This window comes from Danaus plexippus, chromosome 8 (genome assembly GCF_018135715.1).
Source record: "Danaus plexippus chromosome 8, MEX_DaPlex, whole genome shotgun sequence".
Classification (NCBI taxonomy): domain Eukaryota; kingdom Metazoa; phylum Arthropoda; class Insecta; order Lepidoptera; family Nymphalidae; genus Danaus; species Danaus plexippus.
Genome location: NC_083542.1, coordinates 2411470 through 2434947, shown reverse-complemented (window position 1 = coordinate 2434947; position 23478 = coordinate 2411470). Strand labels below are relative to the sequence as shown.

The window sequence follows — 23478 nt, the reverse complement described above, 5'->3', positions numbered from 1 at the left end:
ACGACTTGCTGCAGAGCAAGTCACTGGTAATTACTTCATAATTAGTCTTACGGTTAGCAAACGAGGTTATTCATTCTCTACGAACGTATATGTAAATAGAAATCAAGACTACGCCATTTCAGAATACGACCCTCTAATACTAAATAATATATTTCTGTTAGAATTTTTAGTCAACCGATATTGTCTAGACTCCAGAACTATTTCTAGCAGTATTAACTGAGTTATTAGAATAGCATAGTGATAGCAGGATTTTTTATTCACAGATATAATTTAATAAATATATAGCTTTATGAAAATAATATTCTGAAGAAAGATTGTATAGTACAAAGAATCGTATACGATATTAATATTAATATTGTGTGAACCGATTAATGTGTGTATGAGAGTCTCCTGTGTGTAGTACCTTGACTCGTGCCTTAAGCGTGAGAGTGCGATTATCATGCAACCACAGTCTGCAAATCACACCATCAGCTCCCCTTGTCTTCGTGGCAGCTATAACACGAACGGCCGCAACAGTCCGCCGCTCCATATACGCGGAATAGACGTAGAATCTGAACCTGGAACAATAAAACATACATACACTTCGTATTCCACGAATCATATATAAAAATGATTAACCCGAATCGATTCTGTCATCGCTATTTTGTTAATAAATAATATTTTTTTAGTTAAACTTTTTATAAATAAATATTTACTACTTTTTTTACAAGTAAAACACTCTAATCTTATTTTTTTTACATTCATAAATCCGTTTTCTACTTAGTATATAAACACTATTTTTTCATTTCAAATCGTTTCAGTTATATATATTGCAATATTAAATATTATTTAATTAATAATGTATATCTCGAGCCTATGCAAGCAATATTGTGTTCAACTGCTATTTTTTTCTTTAAAAGGAACACTTTTGATTAGGGTTGGAAAAAATATATATCTTATAAAATATTTTTTCTAGCTTTTGTTGAAAGATTGTAAGTAAAATGAATTTAAATATAATAATCAGAAATATCCAATGATAGAAAGTCATTTACTCAGATGAGCTTTAAACAATCCTATACATTCCGTTTTCTGCCAATCTTTAAAACAACCAATCCCCATTAAATCAAAATTCTCCGTACACTTCCATAAGTATACAATAACACGCTCTTAAAGTTAGAACAAAAATAATTTAAACCCTCAAAGCAAACTCAATAGTAAAACAAAAAATCAAAAAAATTTAACGGTAGTGAAATAAATTTAAATCCGCTGCAAAGCCGGTGCTTACGTCTGCAAGAGATATTCAACAGAGCATAACAAACTGTGCGATTCATATTGCTATTTCGTTGTCTTTTTTGGCTAAAGTCAACGCTGGTACGTAAAAATTATTAATACTATTTTATACTAGATTTTAATATAACTTTAGAAAACTTCGACTTTTGTTACTTTATTGAGTGAAATAGTGTTTCCTAATGTCGTGTCACAACTAACATAAAATACGATACATTCATGAGAATACACAGATCAAAATTTTCATATAATATTTTATGTTTAAATAAATTAAAACGTGTTACGTCAAAACGCAAGAAATAAATTTTGGGATTTCAATTACAAGTTCAATTAATTTATATATCAATAATATGATAATTACAACACAAATTCCCCTCGTATTAAGTTCAAGTAATTTATAGAAATAAAAAGGGTGCAATAATTTCAGTTTTATTTAGAAGAATAAATGTTATGTTAGCATGACGTAATAATAAGATATTTATAAAAAAATCCAATGAAAATCGTCCTGGTAATTTATAATATAGATGTCAAGAGTAGATCGAGTTGATTTATAATCAACATTCCCTCCTTACTGTTAGGAAAGCCATTTTAATAATATTTTCGCATCGCTAGATACTAAACGAAGTCATTTCCTGGAATTAGTTACATCCATTCGTATTTCTGGTACATTTTCCAGGTATGACGATTTCCATTCCTATTTATTGCTCGTATGCTCTCCATTTCCCGTTATATCGTTCGACTACATCTTATTTCCGTCTTCCGAAATCACCTAATCTCATGCCATAACGAATTCTTTCTGGTGATACGTCAAATATGTTTTGTTTTTTCAGCAGCTCTGTCATTTGTCATATTTTATTCATATAACTAACAAAAACCTTCTATTTCTCCCAAAGAAGAGTCCAAGAGAATTTGGTTTCCCAGATTATGCTAATAGAAAACGTCGTCTAAACATGATTAATATCATAGAAGGGGGAAAGTCTCGAGAATACAAGAAGCGGTGCCAAGAGGAAAGCATTTGGACTCTGGCTTATCTTTTATACGAAATAATATTGTCGTAGTGTTGTTTCAAATAAAGATGTAAACACATATACAGTACTATATTAAATATTAAAATGATATTTAAAAATAATAAACGACTACCATGTTTTTGTTACAGACATTCGATTAGATCTAGCATTAAACAATAATCAATCACAAGACATTTCGATAATACAATTTAGATATAAAAGACGTACGTATTAGTTCTGGAAGTCATATATTTGCCATTGTAACAAATATAACTTCAAACGCCAGAACTCCTCACTCGCATCAGTAAACAGGAAATACGCGACTTCGTCTCCACTCGATAGAGCGAAAAACTAATTTTACAAACGGCTTGGAATCATTTACTTCATATTTCATTGAGTTATTTAGTAATGCAACGTCAATGAAAATTTTAATTAACACACAGTTTCTCTTCGATAATTGTTAATTAGATAACGCACAGCTTTGCCATTTGAAAATAAATCAAGTAACTAAATTAATAATTTTCTGTCATTGTATATACCCCATTAGGCTTAGCGTACAAAGCACGTCATGTCACCTTGGTATTTATAAAATAAAAATTTAGTTTTTTTTTTTTGTATTAATCTTTCATTTCACAGTTGTGAGCCTTTAAATACTAAGACCAGATACCTATTTGGATGTCTTTTAAATTTTAATTAAAAGCAATAGATCCAGAAGCAGGAAATAGTAAGGTCGTATCACGAGTTACAGATAGTTTAATTAATTAGTTTAGCAAACAGTTCTGTAGGAACAATCGACGAAGTTCTGTTTGTAGTCAGTGGTGTAGTCGGAGCTTTAGATGAGGGTGAACTTAAAACGTGGCTGAGAATAAAACTTGTACTGATCGAGGAAGAATCGTGCGGCATCATAAATGTTACTTAAAAATAAAATAAAAAATACGTTAGTTGGGTAAATTTGTATTTATTTATTACTAACTCCAATTTTATCGCAAATAATACTTCAAACAAAACAAAAAAGATTTAAACGCTTAATTAAGTTGAAGAGCGAATACTAATCAATTGAATAATGGCATGACATTGATGAACAAATATTTCGAAGCTCCGAACTATAAACAACTAAAACTCAATGAAATATATATCCATTTCAGTTAAGATTCAGTTTGAGTAATGGGTTTACTTAAATACACGGCCTCGGGTCTTACTGAGTAAATAAAATAAAAAAATTGGCAGCATGTTTGTCTACGCCAAATGACTCCATAGACATTTTAATTTCTCTGTCTACTATTATAGAAATAAGATGAAATGAAACATGTACTAAAATATATTTATATCTGAAATCTTGTTATCATTTACGTATTTACACTTCCATACTAAGTATATATATATAGTTTTATTCCTAAAGCCGTATGTTTGTAACTGTATACAACTTAGAACATTTCTTAACACATTAATTATATTAATTCATTAAATAAAGCTACTTATATACTCAATAGTCAATCAGATTACAAAAGATTTTGCAAATTAATGTCATCAATATTTAGTTATAGTAAAAAGGATAAAGAAATCTCACATCATTACACTTAGTTGTATCTTCTGAGCCCGCCTTCCATTATCTCTCATCCGGGTTTATCTCGGAGTAACAGGAAGATATGATAGGATTAGAACAAAACAAAACTACGTCTGTTATAGACGTGCTCATAATTTAGGGTTCCCGAGGAAAAGAAATTTACCGAATTCTTCCTTCTATCTCCTTAATTATTTCATTTCATGTCTGTTCTAAGGGTAATAAAGAATTCTTTTTATTTGGAAAATAACATTACAAATATTCCACAGACTAAAATATTAAAACTTCAAGAAAACTAATGTATATAAAATTTACTTATCACAAAGTAATATATAAATGCACCCCATAGATGTTTTTGATCATGCTTTAAATTGAGAATGGCTTTCCCGATTCCATTCGTCTTTTTTATTAATATTTTCTAACGCATTAAAAAAAACGTAGAAAATTAAAAACAAACTTAGACAATTTTTGGAAACTTAAATACTAATTTTATATAACTGCCAGTTGTTTAGGCAGAACGCACAACTTCGATGGTACAGTTCTTTATTATCATTAAAAGCAATGCACTTATGTCAGTTTTTCCATCTCCAAAAAATGTTTTAACGTTAAGCTGTTTGAAAATGTACCAAATCAACTAACTACCCGCAAAATGTTACATCCTATATTTGAATGTATCTAATTAATGCTTTACAATTTATATTTTCCTGTAAGACAAAGAAAGTTAAAGACATTTGTAAATTATCTTCTTTATGTACCTAATAATGATAAAAAAGTTAGAAACTGTAAATCTACACAATGTAACGCTACACAGAAATAAAAAAGATAAGCAAAATATTATTTCACATTAATAAATTTAATGCTCTTATCCTAATGGCACATTTGTAATCATTTGAATTTTATGACGTCTTCGCGATCTTAAAAGTACTGATTTCCAATTACGAAAATAACGAGATTTAAATTTATAACTAATTGTCGAAACATAATCCCTTGTAAATTGGAATCAGAAAAAGCTTTCATTTTAATATTGACGATGAGAAGATTCTATAAAGAATAATTAATATAAGTACATATATTATTCTCGCTCGACCCGACTTTTGAGAGGATGGATATGTTTTGTCAATTGATTTCTATGTGTGTATACCTAAAATCGTTTGACCAATTTCGGTATATTCCTTCCTTCCAGTTTTGTATTCTTTATGTGAGATGGGATTTAATTTCATCTTTACGATTTCAAGAACACGGGCTGATATGATTATGTGATAAAATAAATTATTCATTAAAAAAAACGGTATGTCGAAATACTTTATACATAAATTACAAGTAGGGACAGGTTAAGAACTTATGAAATATGTATTTATGATCTTAAATTTAGTTTCATACAATTGCTAAATATAAACGCTTTTATATCGAGGAACTCACGTGAACAATTTGATCTTGCCGTTCAGACTAAAACAATATTTTTGTACAACTGCTGATGCCACGGAACGAAGAGCTTTTTATGGAAACCAAAAGATTTCTGATACCACACAAGCAATGTGATTGTATTGCTATGCTAACATCGAGTCAATCATATACTTCTTACGTTTAAATTATTAGTCATGCAAAATAACAAGACTAACCGACAGACGCTTTAATCTCGTCTGCACTTGATCACGGTCACTACTGACGAATCGAACCGTCGGGTAGAAAGTGGAATAAAAAATAGTAGTAAATGCGAAAAGAATATTTTATTCCAACATCCACATATAATACAATAGATGCAAAACTTAAAATGGAGAAACAATTTTAACAATGTCGACGTTCATATAAATAAAAATACCGCCTAAACTTTTTTAATAAAATATTCAAAGCATATTTCGTAAGAATTTTTTTATCGTTCATTTTAAATTTTCATACAGATATAATTTTATTTTTACCAATCAAAAGTAAATACATTTTCTTGATAACAGATTCGAAAGAAAACAATGAAAATACGATCAATGATTCTTACCTCCAACTTCTGTTAAAATTTAAATAAATTTTGTGTTGCCTTCGGTAGAGGAAGTTCTTTACACTTTAATAATATTTTATTTTTTGTTATAACCATCGAAAATATTACAGAGAATTTTAACATTTTATACTTGGGTGTCCTATTTAAAACTAAAATTAACTATATATGTATATATATATACACGTAAGGAAAACAATTGATGTTTAGTAAAATTTATTTTCAACAGTAAAATGTTTTAAGATAATGAGATCTAAGATTTTCGCGAGTATTCATTTAAATAAAACTAGTATTATTCGGATTTACTACGCGGATTTTTATTATTTAAAAACTACATAATCCCGACGTTTCGGTTACTTTGCAAGATATCTTTATTTGATACATTCAATAGATATTTTATAAGAATTTTTATTCGATAGCGTATAAATTACCGTAGCTGAGGGTAGTCACACTGTTTCAGTAAAAAAGAATGATTCTTATCCGGCATAATTTTCAGAAATAAAAACTAAAATTGTGTTTCTTAGCAAAGAACTAATGTCTCATAAAATAACATTTGTTTTATATTCATTACAAACGATGTTTAATAATAACAAGGTGAGATTATATTAAATTGAAAATTAAATACGGACTCTCAAACAACAATGAAATAATAGAAAAGAAAATTCAAATACAAGAGTTTTAAAATTTTAAATTTATTTAGAAACATAGAACTACTTAATACACAAAATTTATGTGAAAATTTTTAATCTTTAACAAGATAATGTTTTCCATTTTCAGATAAGAACAGCGCCACCTCATTTCGTGAGGCAACTTTGGAAGAACTAAAAAGATAACGGCAAGCCCTTCACTTAGAGCAGTTTTAAAATTTTTCTCTCAAAAATCGCCTCTGATAAGATTTTAATTTTGTCTAGCGCTGCATTAGGTTCTATTCCATTTAAATGTTTCATGTTATTTTAACATAACACGTTTTTTTGCTTTTATTCGAACAGAAATTTCGCCGAGTGACGTTCCCCTAATTTAATTTACAGGGTGTTTTAATGAACAATTTGATATACGGCGATAATATAAATTTTTCTTAAACGATATCTCTACTTTTTCAATATTATCTGTAATTAATCTCCTCATAACTAAAGCTATTAGTGTTACTTTCATTGTCATTAAATATAATCCTTTACGAGCAGCATCCCGCTAATGTCTGCGATAAAGTAATTACCATACCCCTTATCTCATTACAGGAGTTTGCCTGACGCTGTTTTATGTTCCAATAAACTGTTCTGTTAACTATGTTATATGACAACTATACTACCTATCGATTGCATATTCCCTATACAAATGCGTTGGTTGTTGATATTAATATAATTTTGCTGGCTTTCTTACAATATTTATTCGTTTTTAATGAATAAATGAAAATTTAGTTACTATTAGTGGGTTCACGTCGTTTTTGTTTTATCTTTAATCGCAAACTATATTTTATCATAATTTATTAGGGCGCGAACTTTTATTCGCCTTAAAATTTCTTTATCAGGCTGGTAAAGAATACGGTTTTATGATTTCAGATTTACGGATTTTAAAAATTTCTATTTATACAGAGACTATAGTCATAAATAATATTCTTTAGATCAATCATTTAACTTTGTTGAGAAATTGAAAATCAGTTCGAACGGTTGGCAAAATAAATAATATGATATCGAATAATCACAAAAAATAAGACATCGATTTAATCTGGTTTTAGCCGTAAAGACTAGAAAGTGTCAAATATAAACCAAATAATCGCTTTTGTATAATAAGAAAAGTCCATATTATCTAAACAAACCCTCCTCATGAACTAGATGCCGGCTGTCAGTGTTAAAGTATGACAAAGGACATTCACAGTAGAGTTCAAAAACACAGTCACAAAGGAGAGTTAATCATAAAAGAAATACAATGAGCCTGGCTCCTGCACCTGTTATATATAGTCATTTAAAGGTAATGATAGAGTGTATAAAACCAATACATAATACTAACATTATATATATGAGAAAACTTATAATTACTTTCCTTTCCCATATTTTGGATGATCATTTTTATATGCAAATATACTATTTATATAATAAGATCTGAAAACAAAATACCATAGACCTTATTACTGGATACAAAGAACTTAAATTCGTAAAGTAATAACGGAGAGGTTTTAAATATTATGAAATAACAATATAGCAAGAGTAAGACAGTTGGACAGCTTCAATCTGATACAAGAATATATTCACAGCTATTTATCTTTTTTACTGTCAATAGTGATGTGACGTTTTGTTCTTCATGGATAGGAGTTTAATTAAACATTAAGGCGTACATTATGTTATTCAGCCCGCTCTAAGTAACTCTTCCTGCCTTCTACTTTAAGTCTGTATATCTGTCACAGGTCGCGTCTCGAGGGAACAATAATGAGTGGGATGAATTTAGACAAATGGTGATGCTCGGATGCTGACGCGTATATTCGAGATATTTTAAGGGTATTTCATTTGAATTTGTTTTTTATCATGAAACATAGTTACCAAGACCGGCACGAGAGTTTATTACATTGAGATTTGACTTGCAGCCATAGAAAGTTCAATTTAAAAATAAACTTCATCACAACTTGAAATAAAATTATGGTTATGCGTCTACGAATTTTGTCAAATTCAACGTTGAGGATAAATAGAAATATAATTTAATTAATTACAATATATTTATGTACTAGACTATTTATAGTCTTAAAATATCACTCTTGATTAATCAATTATTTCCGAGCTGTTTCAGTCATTATACCCAAAAAGCTGAAGTAGGATCATTCCAGCGATGAATCCGAACCAAATCGACGGTTTGGGAGACATGATGGAAAGTTTCACAATAAATGTTTTCCTTGAACCAGACCTAATAACTCGTCGACATTTAAAGACGTCTCTGTAAATCATCCACTGAGGACCCATAGAGATCTTTCCTAGCGACTTTGACACCACGAGTCTCGTTATAAAAATACGAATCGTTAACAAAGATATATTCTAAAAGTATGTCTTTCCTGTGTATATCTATAAATAAAGTTCTTGGTATTTTATTTCTAGTGGTTACAGTAATATATGGATTGATAATAATTTCACTTTAGACGAGATCCTGTTTTTGATTGTTTTAAAGCAGGGCTGTTTTGTTAAAAGACTGTGTAGAAATATTGTTTCAATGAAAAATATAAATATATAAATGCAGCAGTGACTTAATTATAAACTTTAAAATATCTTTAAATAGGAATAAATATATAAATACACGACGATCAACTAAAAAAGAGCTTCAAAATCTCTTGTTTTTTTTTTTGTTTTTATTGAATAAGTTGATCTCGAAATTACTTTTCATAAGCCAAGTACTATAGCATTTATAAGGACAAATAGTAAAACTTAGTAGCAAGAATTTTATAACAATAACAATCGAGACAGAGTTTATAGCGTAGGGAACTTTATAATTTATTAAATTCCAGCAGAATTAATTTAAATGTATGAACATCGGAATATTTGATAAGAATTTTATAAATAATCATGGAAAGGTTAAGTTTCTGATATCTATATAATAAAATGTGGAAGTGGAATAGAATTAATATTATCCTAATACACTTCTTTGTCTCGAATCGCTTGTTTATGTAACTATCTACGTAAGCACAGAAAAATATATAAGAGTAATGAAAAGAGAAAAAAATCTAATAAATAATTTATTCCAAACAGATTATATAAATTTATCCGTATAAAAGAAAATTAAATTTCCCTATGGGCATTTCATAAAAAAAATTGTAGCAGTACTATTACTGGGCAGTCAATATGAATGAGTACTTTTTGATGATAGTCAGAAGAGATTCAATATACCCAAGGAAGCAACACTTGAAATGTGTTTGTTCGTCTATATCGAAATTTTTAACCCTTTAAAACACTTATATACTTCCGTACTATTTAAAAACAGAAATTTATATTCGCATTACTTAAGATTTCGAACGAAAAGTTATTTTTTTTTTTTTTAAAGTTCATAAATAATTTTATTAATATAAATACAACTAACAGTAACAAAAAACAATGAAAATACTTACAATGACCTCGAGATCTTGTACTTGAGGCAGATTGAGTAAGATTTTATTTTATGTAATGGGAAGAAAGTCCTTCAAATATTTTATTAATATATTTTTTTATTGGAACAACAGACAAATGAAAAAACTATGTAAAAAATATTTGACTTCTCATACTCGGTTTATATTTTTTATTAAACAATTACACTTTTTAGGGTTCCGTAGCCAGATGGCAAAAATGGAACCTTTATAGAGTCGTCATGTCCGTCTGTCCGTTTGTCCGTCCGTATGTCACAGCCATTTATTTCCGAAACTGTTGGGCCTACATAGTTGAAACTTTGTAGATTGATGTATTCTGGTAACCGCTATTCGAATTTTAAATAAAAATTAATAAATTTAAAAATTAAAGGGGGGCACTCCATACACGGAACTTATTTGAAAAATTTTTTTTTTTCAGCTAACCTATACATGATGAGTGTTTATGGATAGGCCTTTAAAAAAACATTAAGGTTCCTAAAACCATTTTTCGCCAAAATCAATTGTTTGAAAGATAGACGCTTCCAAAGTGGAAAAATGAGTAGCCCCCAACTAACTTTTAAAATAAGAGAGTGAGAAAACTAAAAAAATATATGCTGTAGAATTCAATGGAAACTTTCAACGAAAATAGGTTTAAACGAGATGTCATTTTTAGTTTTTAGGACGTTACACATTTTCAAAAAACTTATATAATATACAACATTGTCGTTCATACAAACACTATGTAAAACCAAGTTATTTTTTTTATAAAACATCCATCGAAATTACAACGCACTACTATAACTTGTATATTATGTCATCTACTTGCTTCTACGGAACCCTTCATGGAGTCTTCGACTTGTTCAATTTTATATAAAATATAACATAATTCCTTATGTTTTACGAAAATAAATGAACACACAGAAACCAAGAAATGTCAATCATTATTAATGTTTTACTTCGATATTAAAAAAATTATATTCGAATTTATTTATAGATTTCTTACTAAAAACAACGTTTAATACATACGAACCAAAACTTAAGTCATAAAAAGTATTTTTTTTAACCAGAAGAATAATCCTCGTTTAACTTACTTTTATAAATTAGAAGTTTTTATAATAGTATAAATAAAAACAAAATGAAACACTAAACTCTGACTTTTAACTGAATGTCATCTTGTAGCTGATGAGAAAAGCCTCATTAATTAATTCAAAGTTTCAAGTTTATAGAAACTATCATAAGTAATTACCTTCTAAGTTTATTAACACCTTGTTAGTTGCGAACTAAGAAATACCTTTTCTAATTATAACCTTTTAGTTCTAACACAAAAAAAAATTAAAACGAAATCCGTCTATATTTTTTTCTACAGTATCTGTTATTAATCTCCTCATAACTAAAGCTATTAGTGTTATTTTCAGTGTCATTAAATATAATCCTTTACGAGCAGCATCCCGCTAATGTCTGCGATAAAGTAATTACCATACCCCTTATCTCATTACAGGAGTTTGCCTGACGCTGTTCTATGTTCCAATAAACTGTTCTGTTAACTATATTATATGACAACTATACTACCTGTCAATTTCGTGTTATAGCACTAAGATTTACATATATACTACGAGTTTTTTTTTATTTTTATTTTAAAACTACATTAACCCGGCGATTTACTTGAAGCCACCACACATTACCATATGTGAAGTCAGTTACTAACAGAATAGGCAACATCTTCCAGACGGTTTCCATTAAGAGTATATACAAACCGCACAAGCAAGCGAGTCAATTTTTGCGACTATTTAAGGGTACGATTCTTTTACAACAAGCGGTTGTATAATTTGATAACAAACATAACAAAATTGATTGTGACTATGGTTTGTCATACATTGGACAGACAAAGAGGAGCATTGGTATAAGGGTTGAAGAACATATCTCAGATTTTAAAAATAGGCGCGCGTCGAAGTCAGCAGTATGTGAATTCACAATGAACAAACCAGGCCCCTACATTCGGTTTGGCAAAATCGTGAAGACAGGTACATACCAAGATTAATCCTAGAGGCTATTGAAATTTAAAAAAAAAACATTCTGGAATTTATCCAACACCTGGGACTAATAAAAAATATAAAATCCCATGTCCGTAACCACACCACAAGACCGCAAGACACAATAAGCACATTCTGTATGCGTCAGACCGGTGCGCTAGGAAATTAAGAATTCGTTGGCGGTAGATGATAAATAACAAGACAAAATCACGGACATTTTCATCTCGTCTGCCCGTGATCACGGTTGCTGCAAAGTAACCGAAACGTCGGGATTATGTTGTTTTAAAATAATAAAAAATAAGCAGTATATATATCTGAAAGTCTTACTTTTTATTAAATGGATACACGCGAAAATCTTCAATATCATTATTATAGTACTGGTTGGTGGCCATAGATTTTGACTTCTGATGTTAAGAAAAATATAAAATAAAAATAACAAAACCATATAAGTAAAAACCACGTGGTTAACATGAAATAATACATATGTAGTTTCAATTATTAGATAAATAGTTTTATATTATAACCATAGATAAGGGTCAAGACCATAGATAACTATTTGAAAATAATATATTAAAATAAAAATTTCATATTTCATATATATTTCACATACGGAAAATTGTCTTTGCAGGTTTCAAGTAAAAATATCGTTTGTTGGTCTGAGAATTATAAGTTTCACAATCCAAATTATAACACAATTATAGTTTAGTTTATTTTTGATATATTGTTTTCAAACTGACATTTAAAACTAAGTTAAATTAATCTGGATAAAACACAAAGACAATTAAATGAGGAAACATCAATGAGATGGAGCATTTTTTTTTAAATGAACCAATCTATAGCTATTGTATAATAAGAAAAGTCCATATTATCTAAACAAATCCTCCCCATGAACTAGATGCCGGCTGTCAGTGTTAAAGTATGACAAAGGACATTCACAGTAGAGTTCAAAAACACAGTCACAAAGGAAAGTTAATCATAAAAGAAATACAATGAGCCTGGCTCCTGCACCTGTTATATATAGTCATTTAAAGGCAAAATGTTTTAATTTCTTGAATATATTTATATGACCCCACTTCCTATTTTTATTTGATTATAATTTAATAAAGGGATATAATTCCTGTTAAACAATTAACCTATATGATATAGTTATATATTCAAGTTCGCATATAGGTACCCAAAAATATAGGTTGTGGAACCTTATAAGGACATACAAAGACAAAGTTAAGAATGTTTAGAAGATATTCTTTAAATATTACCTAAAAAAATCATATAGCCATCGAAAATTTATTAAATATGTATTAATTAGAATAGGATTCTGAAGCTACAAATGGAGGTGTGAAGATTTGTATAAAATACACTACAATACAGAAGACTATGTCACAATTATTTCATATTTTTCTTAAGTAATATAATATTTTTAACATTAAGATCGTTACATAATCGAGCCGGTTTTAAGTAACTCTTCCTGCCTTCTACTTTAAGTCTGTATATCTGTCACAGGTCGCGTCTCGAGGGAACAATAAATGAGCCGGATAAATGTAGACAAATTGGTGGTATGTTCTGACACATACCTAAGCAATATACAAGATATTATAAAACTATTTTCATTGCTTCATACAACTTGCATTGCTTATTTAATTGATTCTAATAACAGAACAATTTATTTCATGTAATCATTTCTATAATCAGTTAGGAGATTAAACGTTTATTTCAAAAATAAGCAAAAATAATGAAATCGCTAGATTATATTATACTTAGCAATAAAACCAGAAATCCATATGGCTATATATTATATGGGAAATTGTAATACAAATATGATACCAACTTAAAGATGACTTGTATGTGCAGGGTTACATGAATGTTTGTTGCTCTTTCACGCAGAAACTACTAAATGGATTTTGATTAAACTTTTACAGTAATTTATCACAAACATCAAAATCTGAGATCTCAGGAATATCCCGCGAGATCACGACATTACTTTTGTATTGTTTATAGTCCAGATACAGGCGATAGATGTCGCTGCTGGTTGATTACCCTACCTATTAATTGAATACTCTTAATACAATTGTCTATGAGATGAATTCCACATTTCAATCTGACCAGGTCGCGGGAAGAATCTAGTTATAACAATGTGCTTAATGCCTACATCATTCATTATTATAAATTATATTTAATATCTGCATATAGTTAAATATAATTTCTTAATAGATGAACACAAGCAACAATGCGTTAGGACAAAAGCTTATGAACAATTTATAAAGTGATTAGATTTTTATTTAATTCCTTCTACAATCCCCGATTTGAATATTAATAATTATTATTTAAAAATATTAATTTAAAGAATTCACATTAAGTGGGTAGGCATATATAAGACTCATTACAGAATTAAAATTTATCTGTAGAACAATAATTTGTTTCTAAGTCCTTTCAGTCATAAAACCTAGTAGTTAAACTTAAGTAGTTAAACTTTGTCCATTCCAGAAAATCATCCTTAGAATATCGACTGCTATGACAGTATAGAAAAGTTCATTTAAAAGTTTTCTCCTTGAACCAGACTTAATAACTCGTCAACATTTAATGACGTCTCTGTAAATGATCCACTGAGGACCCATAGAGATTTTTCCTAGCGACTTTGCAACTTAAACACCGCCAGCCTCATTATTAAAATACGTGAGAGGTTTCATTTTCCAAACGTTAATTTACACCAGCTAATTCTGAAAAAGAATAAATTCTTTTCTAAAAGAACGTTTCTAAAAGAACGTTTTCAATCCCTTCGTTCTTATTATAGTAAAATGTTTAATTGCGTACCGCTTATATAATTAAGTCGAAATATTGTATGCCTGGATGTTTATAAGAATTTCATTATTCCTTCATACATACTCAAAAATGGATTTGAAGGATACTTGAAACCATCACAAGATACACCTCACAATAACATTATATAAGCTCTTATTATGATCTAATCTTTATGAATCTCAAAATAAGTGTGATTCCAGCGACTACACAGTACCTAGATAACACAGAAAATGTTTAGAAATTGAAAAACGGCATAATATAGAAAATTGCCAATACATTTATTGTTTTTCGAAATCTCCGTTCCTCTCTACACATCGTTCCATTCAATGGAATCACTGAGAAAAGCAGTGGGTCCATTCTTCCTTAGGGATCTCTTCTATGGCATTTTGGTACGCTATCATATCATCTTCAGGGCTCGTAAAGCGAATACCTCGAATTTTATCTTTAGTTTTTGGGAATAAATAAAAATCACAGGGCGCCAGGTCAGGACTGTATGGTGGATGTCTAATTATCTCAACACTTTTCAAATATTCAACAGTACGTTTTACGGAGTGCGCTGAAGTATTGTTGTAGTGAGGGAGGATTCTGCTTCGAGGGCGCTGCTGTCGAATTTTTTCTAAGACAACAAGCAAACAGCGATTAACATACCAGTCTGTATTAAGTGTTCTTCTATCTGCTAGTACAATTGTCTCGAAATGACCTTTCCGACTCCATTATGAGGCAATCATCTTTTTACGTTGACTTCTCATTTCTTTACCTTAGTTGACTGATCCTCGAAAAGAAACACCCACTGAGCTGATTGTCTTTTGGTTTCAGGTTCGTATCAATATATGCAACTTTCATCACCTGTGACGATTTCAAATACAGCACTTGAGTCACTGCCGTTGAATTTATCTAACATTTGGCGATAACAGTCCATGCGAACATGTTTCTGGTCAACGGTTAAAGTATAGGGAATCCATCTAGTATAAAGCTTCCTGACTGCTAAATGTTTTTTTTTTTTTAACTTGACTAGTACCAATGCCTAGGTTTGCCAGTATCTAATGATAGGTCACTCTCTTATCTTCGTTTATCATGCGTTCATCATCATGACAACACTGATGTTATGTTTAGTAGTCGCTATTAAAGGACGACTCAGGCGGATCATCATTGAGATTGCTACGCCCACGTTTAAACTCGTTAAACCACTTATAAATATTAGCACGAGATGGGGCTTTATTAAGAAATTCTAATCACAGCCTATAATAGCTTTGTTGCTGAGTAAGCCCACGACGAAAGTCATAATAAATCTTTGTACGAAAATTTTCTCACGTTAGGTTCATTTTCACATGTAACAAAAGTTTTAGATTTGCCGCCAATTTACAAAAATAAATGAGAAATAAATGCAATATAGTACATTAGGTTACCAAAGAGTTCTAAAATGAAAATTAAAAAAGTTTTCATTGTCTATGTTTCGAACTGTCCACTTCTAAACATTTTCAGTGTTACTCACGTATAATATTTGTAATTTGCATGAAGCCAAATAGACGATAGATGGCACTGATTTTTAAGAGCATATTATCTACTTCTTTCCCAACTCACTTCCAAAAAAATAGTCCTCCGCAAACCTACTACATAATAATCTACCTTATAAATGTTTCATAATTTTTTTGATTAATAAATTAGATTTTCATTATTGTTTGAATATTGTTTTGTAGGACCAGCACTTATTTATTACCAGATAATCTTAAGTAGCGTACTTGAACAGTGTTTCAAGGGTTCATTTAGCTGTTTTAATACTTGAATACACTATAAAATGATAGTTATATATAATCGGGGCCTACTGTGGATTTTTATGTCAAAAAGCCATAAGGGAGCTGCAAAAAACTTATTAATATATAATACAGAACCAAGTATTACCTCTTGTAATAATAGTTTTATTTTTCATTTACGCGTTTCAATAGTCTCTTGATCTTAATTTTTATTTAATATTAACATCAAAATACTTTTGATTGTCAACAATTCTACTTGCCGTCTGAATGGACAACCGTAATCATTTCAATAAAACCGTATAATAATGAAAAATAATGTATTTTAAATTAAAAACTTCTGTTTCTTTTATCGAATAAGCGAACGAGAAAATATTTAAGGCAGAAAAAAACGATACTTCTCGGCGTAGACGGTAAATAAAATAAAAAAAACGACTGCTCGAAATAAACGACCTTTTTATCTGTTACAGATATTTTTATACATTTTTCTCAAGTTTATCTAAGCATAGCTTTAATATTTTATATATTTATAACACATAAAAATAATGTAGATATATCAATACTTTATGTATACGTATAAAATATAAATTTAAAACCAATAAACCGATAGACCCAATCGTTTTTCCATTTAAAATGCATTGGTTTGTACGGACATAGTTTACGTTCAATATATGTATATGGCTATTTTGTGTCACGCACATTTAATTATCAGTGAACATCAAAAAATATATCACGTCCATTTTTATTGCAAATGTTATTTTTAGAACCAAAATTGTATTATAACTCTAGTTATTTATACAAGCAATCCCAACTAACAACTATATTTTACTCCCTACGCTTGTTTAACCACCCCTACAGAAATATCGTTAATATTGTAAGTGTGAAATTTTGTGTCTTTTTTGGATTTTCACTGAGCTGATTTAGATGAAACTTTTAAAATCATACAGCTTAGACATGAGAATAATATGTATGTATAAAGTTTATATTTTATACTTTCATTCTATGAAGTTTGCACGGAAACACATAATAACAGTTGCATGCAGTATAAAGTCACGTAATACAGACGTCGCTGGATGTTTACTAACTGTAGCATTCAATAAAACTATATTAAATTCGTAATATATGTATTGTGCTAGCAAGACTGAATGACAGAACCTAATCTAATAAAGTGAAGTGTAGGTACATTATACTTGACATTATATTATTTAACAATACAGAGCAAGTATAACTAGTGCACAACACTAAGTTATCATATTTAATACATATCATTATTTTATTTATGATGATCATAGCGACAACATACATACAACGTTGTATGTTGTCGCGGAACAACACTAGCGAATTCACAAGTCAGTACTCAGTTTCATAAGAAGAATCACATACCTATAGTGGAAGCCTATAAAATTCTTACTTTTACTTTGATGATTTTCTATAAACACCAAAATGTTTCTTAACCTAGTTTTAATGCAAGAGACTATTAAAAATAATGCACACTGTCATGTATCTTAGAAACCTAGACTGTTATTTAGATAAGAAACTCTTATTCATAAATAAAAGTTACGTAAAAAATTTACTTCGACATCATAGAATTTAAGAAAGCGCTCGTCTATTCTGAAACAAAGTTGGATCCGTAACTTGGTGCCTTAAATGTTAATAGAAGAAAATTCTAAACTTTACACTTTAAAGTCAACTTAAAATATATATTCCAGTAATAATAATGGAATGATATAAATTAAATCGAACTTTCAATAAATTTATTACTCTATTTAAACAATTTATACACTTCTAATTCTCTCTCTTTCTCTACCTCCCTATACATAATATATATATATATATATATATTATGCAGATTATTCTATTGCGACTAACAATACAATCTAATTATTTCTGAAACTATATACTCTATACATTAAATATGATTAAAACTAGTATATCAGTCGTCAAAACTTTCAATATGAACTGACATATGAGTGATGGTTGAAGTTGTAGTGAATTTTTGAACGCTGATTGAATAAATGTCAAATGCACTGCATTTCGATTGTCCTTCCAAATATAAATAATGATTTAGTATATGACACGTCATTTATTAAAATTTATGTTCCGTTTTATATTTGACGTGACAACTTGAAAAGCATTTATTGCTATATATTTTGGATATCATATAGATTTTTGTATAGTAAATTATAGAAACATTCGCTAAAAAGCTTTGCACTTTATATTAATGCAAAATGATGAAAAATATATAATTTTCAAATAATTAATTAAATCATAACAACAAGTGGTAATTTAAGTAATCATATAATTGTAAAAATAAATTTAGTCAATTTAGTAAAAATAAATATTTTGTCAGGAACATCTATCACAAGTTACTTTTATTTTGCATTATAATATCATAGTGTTATGATAAGACCAATGTAAATCAAATATTTCGAATGAAAAACTAATTATATTTCATAGACATTTTTAAAACAGACTGAATTAAAGCAAAAGATCTTGATTACAAGCAAATTAAATAGAGTTACAAATTGAAATTCCATTTTAAGTACTGAAAACAAATTATTTATATTAGTAAAAATTCTATTTATGAAAGCCCACTTAGCTCCTGCCAAGTGGGACTTTAAAAGTCATTAAGTAAAATTATCTCTGTAAAAGTTTGTGTTGGCTTAGGAAACGTCAAAAGCAATTAAGTGAGATCGTAATTGGAATTCGTAACGATCGTCCAATAATTACTTAAATGACGAGAATAGAATTATAATATTTTAAATATTATTATTAAAAATTTCATATACAGCTTATGTTGTGATTAAATAGTCTTTGAATACACATACTGAATGTCCTGAGATTAGTAACAGGGTGTATATAGGATTTTAGCAAGGTAACGTAATCTGATTAGCTTCATGTTATTGACCCATAATCAATAATAGATAGAAGAACAAGATTATTATGAGACAGTTCTCTTAGTTTGGTTTTAATAAACATTAAACAAATTTACGTAACGCGTTGCATATGAAAAGTTTTTCATTTGTACTGTCATTTTGATAATAACTATTAAATACATAAAAATATACGATTATAATTTAAATGTTTACATATAATTTTATAATTTGTTAATATTTTTTGATATTACATAACCTTAGATCGGTCCCTATATTGTTTTAACAATAAAAACAGAATACGTAACCTTTTTCCAGTCACATTTTCTCGTCTCAAGTTCAAAATTAAAAGTAAGTGAAGCACATTTTTCTCATCTGTTTGAACAAAACTTCAGCTATACTGTTGTAAGGACTTTCATTTTTCAAAGGATTTAATGTTTCCTTTTTCGAGAATATAGCCTTTGCTTCCTCGACTTTAAGCTCAGCTGCCGCTCAGGTGTAACTTTTAAAATATTTAAGTGCGATCTTCTTTAAAATTTCATAAATTTATCAATTTTCGACCTCAAACATCTCAATAGCTGGATTTAATTTTAATAAAAATTTGCAAATCAAATATAAATAAAGTAATGGTATAAAATTATATACTAATACATATGTAGGTTGTTTAAGATCGGATATTCATAAAATTTTGCTTACCACAGAATATATGAGAAGAGCATAAAATATTATAAATCCAACTTTAAGGTTTGGATAAAATGAATAGAAAATTTAAATGTTCGATCAAAAATATATGTTAATATCATTTAAGAACAAAAAACGATCTAACGGATGGATACATTATCGACAGTATTTATCTCAGAGCTGGAAATTGAAAAGAAATTTAATGTACATTACTTTAGACATTGTGATAGATATAAAACATTCTGTGCAAGAGGAAATAGTAAGACGTGATCTCATTTATACTTCAACGTAAAAGTTTAAAAAAAACTATTTTAGTTTTAAAAAATTGAACTTTAACGAGAAAAGACAGTACATTTAGTATAATAACACAAGTATAGCCTTTATTTAGGTTCACATAGAATTCAATTATACAAAAAATGATTATTGGCACATAATAAATAATGATTAATATTAATATTAATAGGAGACAAAATTTATAACTGCAATATTTACAAAGATGTAACACTCAACAAATTACTCCGCTAATGCTCTTTACGCCACTTTACTTTGAACAATGCACCTGGTATTAAAAGTAAAATAATAATCTTTAGCCAGAAAGGAAACGCTGTTAAGTCATATACTTGTTTATAACACTTTAAAGCTAAAACGTAAGCAAAAGATCTGAAAATACTTCATACATCCCCATTGTAATGAATAAAATCTTTTAATTATCACATTATAAACATCGAGTATTTTTTTTTTATATAAACGTTTTGAAAGTATCTATACTATAATACGATTTCACTAGCTCTTCTTTTTAACCTACTGTATTGCATTATTTAATATAAAGAGGAGATAATTGTTTCCTTACTAAAATACTAAATAAAGTTTTGATAGCATAATAGAAAATAGAAAAATCAGTTGTTCTGGAACATTTTCTAAGTGCAACACAAACAAACTCAAAATCTAAAAATCGTAGAGAGTAGAAAAGCGTGTTATCGCGACGGAGGCTATGTATAGAGATATTTAGATTCTACATCATATTTTGTATGAAGAAAATAGGTTCCCATTTTCAATATCATTACAATCTCGTCATATGATTAAAATTATAATTACGTAATAAATTAGAGAGTTCACTCACAAAGCTTTTATACAGAGATAAATTTTTTTCATATATTTTTTTAGACAGAATCTATAATCCAGAAACAGAAGTTGTGAGACCATATTATTCCACGTCTCTGTCTCTTATATTGAATTTCAATTCTAATTAGTCCATTTCAATTGAAATTCAAAAGGCAGCGACCAAGCATCCATTGCCTCGTAATCAAACAGCTTTACAGGCAAAGAATTTCTACTCATTGACTTCGTCCTATTGTAATCACAACATTGAACATTATATTGGACTAACTTAGTACAAAACATTCCCATATTTTATATATCTTATACTTAAACTGGAATTCGATCCAGATGAAAATCTTGCCTAAGCTCCCAATTATTTTATTTTTTTCATGGCTTCAATACAGAAATGCGATATCTGATTCTCAAGACCGATTTTAATTTTGAAAATTACATTGACAGTAAATATGTTTTTGTTTAAATATCATTAAAATAAAATAATATTTAAGAGCTAGTTAGTAAGCTTGTAAAAATATATATAAAGAAAATTAAATTTCAAATGAAACTCTGCAAGCCTTATTTAAAAAGAAAATTTCAGTGACCTTAAAGAACATTACATTAGACGTTCTGAAATTTATATACATTAAACGTGAAAGAAATGTGAAAGACGTGATCTTGCTCACAGTTTCCCAATTTCAATCTTTTCGAGAGATGTCCGAATTTTCCAACCACCGAGACTGTATACAAAGACAAGGAGTGGTAATAGTTTAAACTGCGTGCCCTGCAAACGCATCACTAAAAAACATATATTGAAAGTCGTAACATTAAAAAATATATACTGTAGGAATATGAGAGGGTAGGAGAGACTCAATGTAGGAATATGAGAGGGTAGGAGAGACTCAAACGACATATAAGCAGTTGTCAGAGGACATCAGGGCTCTTTTTCGTTCGTAACGCGCGTTGGTGTGATAGTTTAGTCGTTAGTAGATTTTAGAAGTGTGTTTAAATCTTTCGATTGTGTTATATTCGGATTTCATGTAACGATTAGTTTAAATCAAGATAGTTGAAAGTTATTCATTTAGAATTGTTTTTATTTTTGTGTAAATTTAATAAATTAGCGGTGGAATTGTATCGAATGTTATTTTTTAAAAAGTCAATTCTTACCTTGTTTCTAAGAATACATTAAAGAAATAAGGCATATTTTTCTTATCGAATGATAATATTTTCCTCAAACGTCGCAGACAATTATTAATCCGATGGAATGACGTATATAATCCTCGTTTTTCAAGAAAACGTTCATAATCCTTGTACAAGGAATGACGATGTTCAGATGAGATCAACAAAGAGCTAAACATATTAATAATATAATATATAATTAGTATTACAAGCGTCAATTGAATTCATTATAATATGTAGAACATTAGACCTCAAGACAATAAGTCTATTTGACATTATTTTTGACGTAAATAAAGTTATTGATTATGGACACTTTCCTACATTTACATTTGGCCATTGATCGTAGATTGTAGATAGTATACAGACTGTTCATAGACCAAACTTAATAGTTAAAAAAACATATATATATTTATAAGCCAGAGTATAAAGTATTTAGTTCTTTTATTTATGGCAATAAGTGGATATCTTGATGATTTTGTTTCTTATTAAAACATTAACATACAACCTCTTTGATATTTTATAACTGTCATAAAATTTAAGTTGATCGGAACAAGTGGCTTGGGGCACTTTATATGTACTACTTATCATATCACAGCCATTCTAATATTCGCAGCGGTTGTGTGAAGTACAAAAGCGTGTTATCACAAGGGAGGCTTAATATATCGATGTTACATCGCTCAATTTGAACTTTATAACGTTGCAATAAGATACATTATATATTTTCATTATAACGGGTGGCCAACGTAAGTGAAATATCGATAGCAATTGTCTTGTTACGTGTCAGCGTTGACTCGCCTCAGGACCCATCAGAAATAAGCCAGCATTAGGACATGTAGAGAAATTCTCGTTTTAACATTTTGCATTCTTTAAATGCCAGCAGTTACTTATTGAGTCTATTGATTTATTATTATTGTAAAATACTTCAGAAGCGTGTTTGTACATGTGTATATACAAAAACTAGACTAGACTAGACTTCATAAAGAAATAAACATCCTGTACATATTATTAGTAATACATATTTCATTTTATAAGTTTTGTAAATCACACTTCCATTCGGTCATTACAATTGGGCCTTAATCAATATTCAATAACAATGAAAACTGGGTCGTTCTGTTACCATCGATGTCATTTAATAACTTATATGAAACAAAACTAAGAGATAAAGTTTAAATCAACCAGGACGTGA

At 29.1% G+C, this 23478-nt stretch overlaps 1 protein-coding gene across 1 annotated transcript in view; it reads right to left on the bottom strand.

The window, feature by feature from the left end:
• Nucleotides 1–23478, bottom strand: part of LOC116774972 (uncharacterized) — a 59121-nt gene that overhangs the window by 9657 nt on the left and 25986 nt on the right. Inside the window, exon 3 of the mRNA XM_032667764.2 lies at nt 404–557. Within this exon, the coding sequence (XP_032523655.1) occupies nt 404–557 (154 nt within the window). The remainder of the gene's footprint in view (nt 1–403; nt 558–23478) is intronic.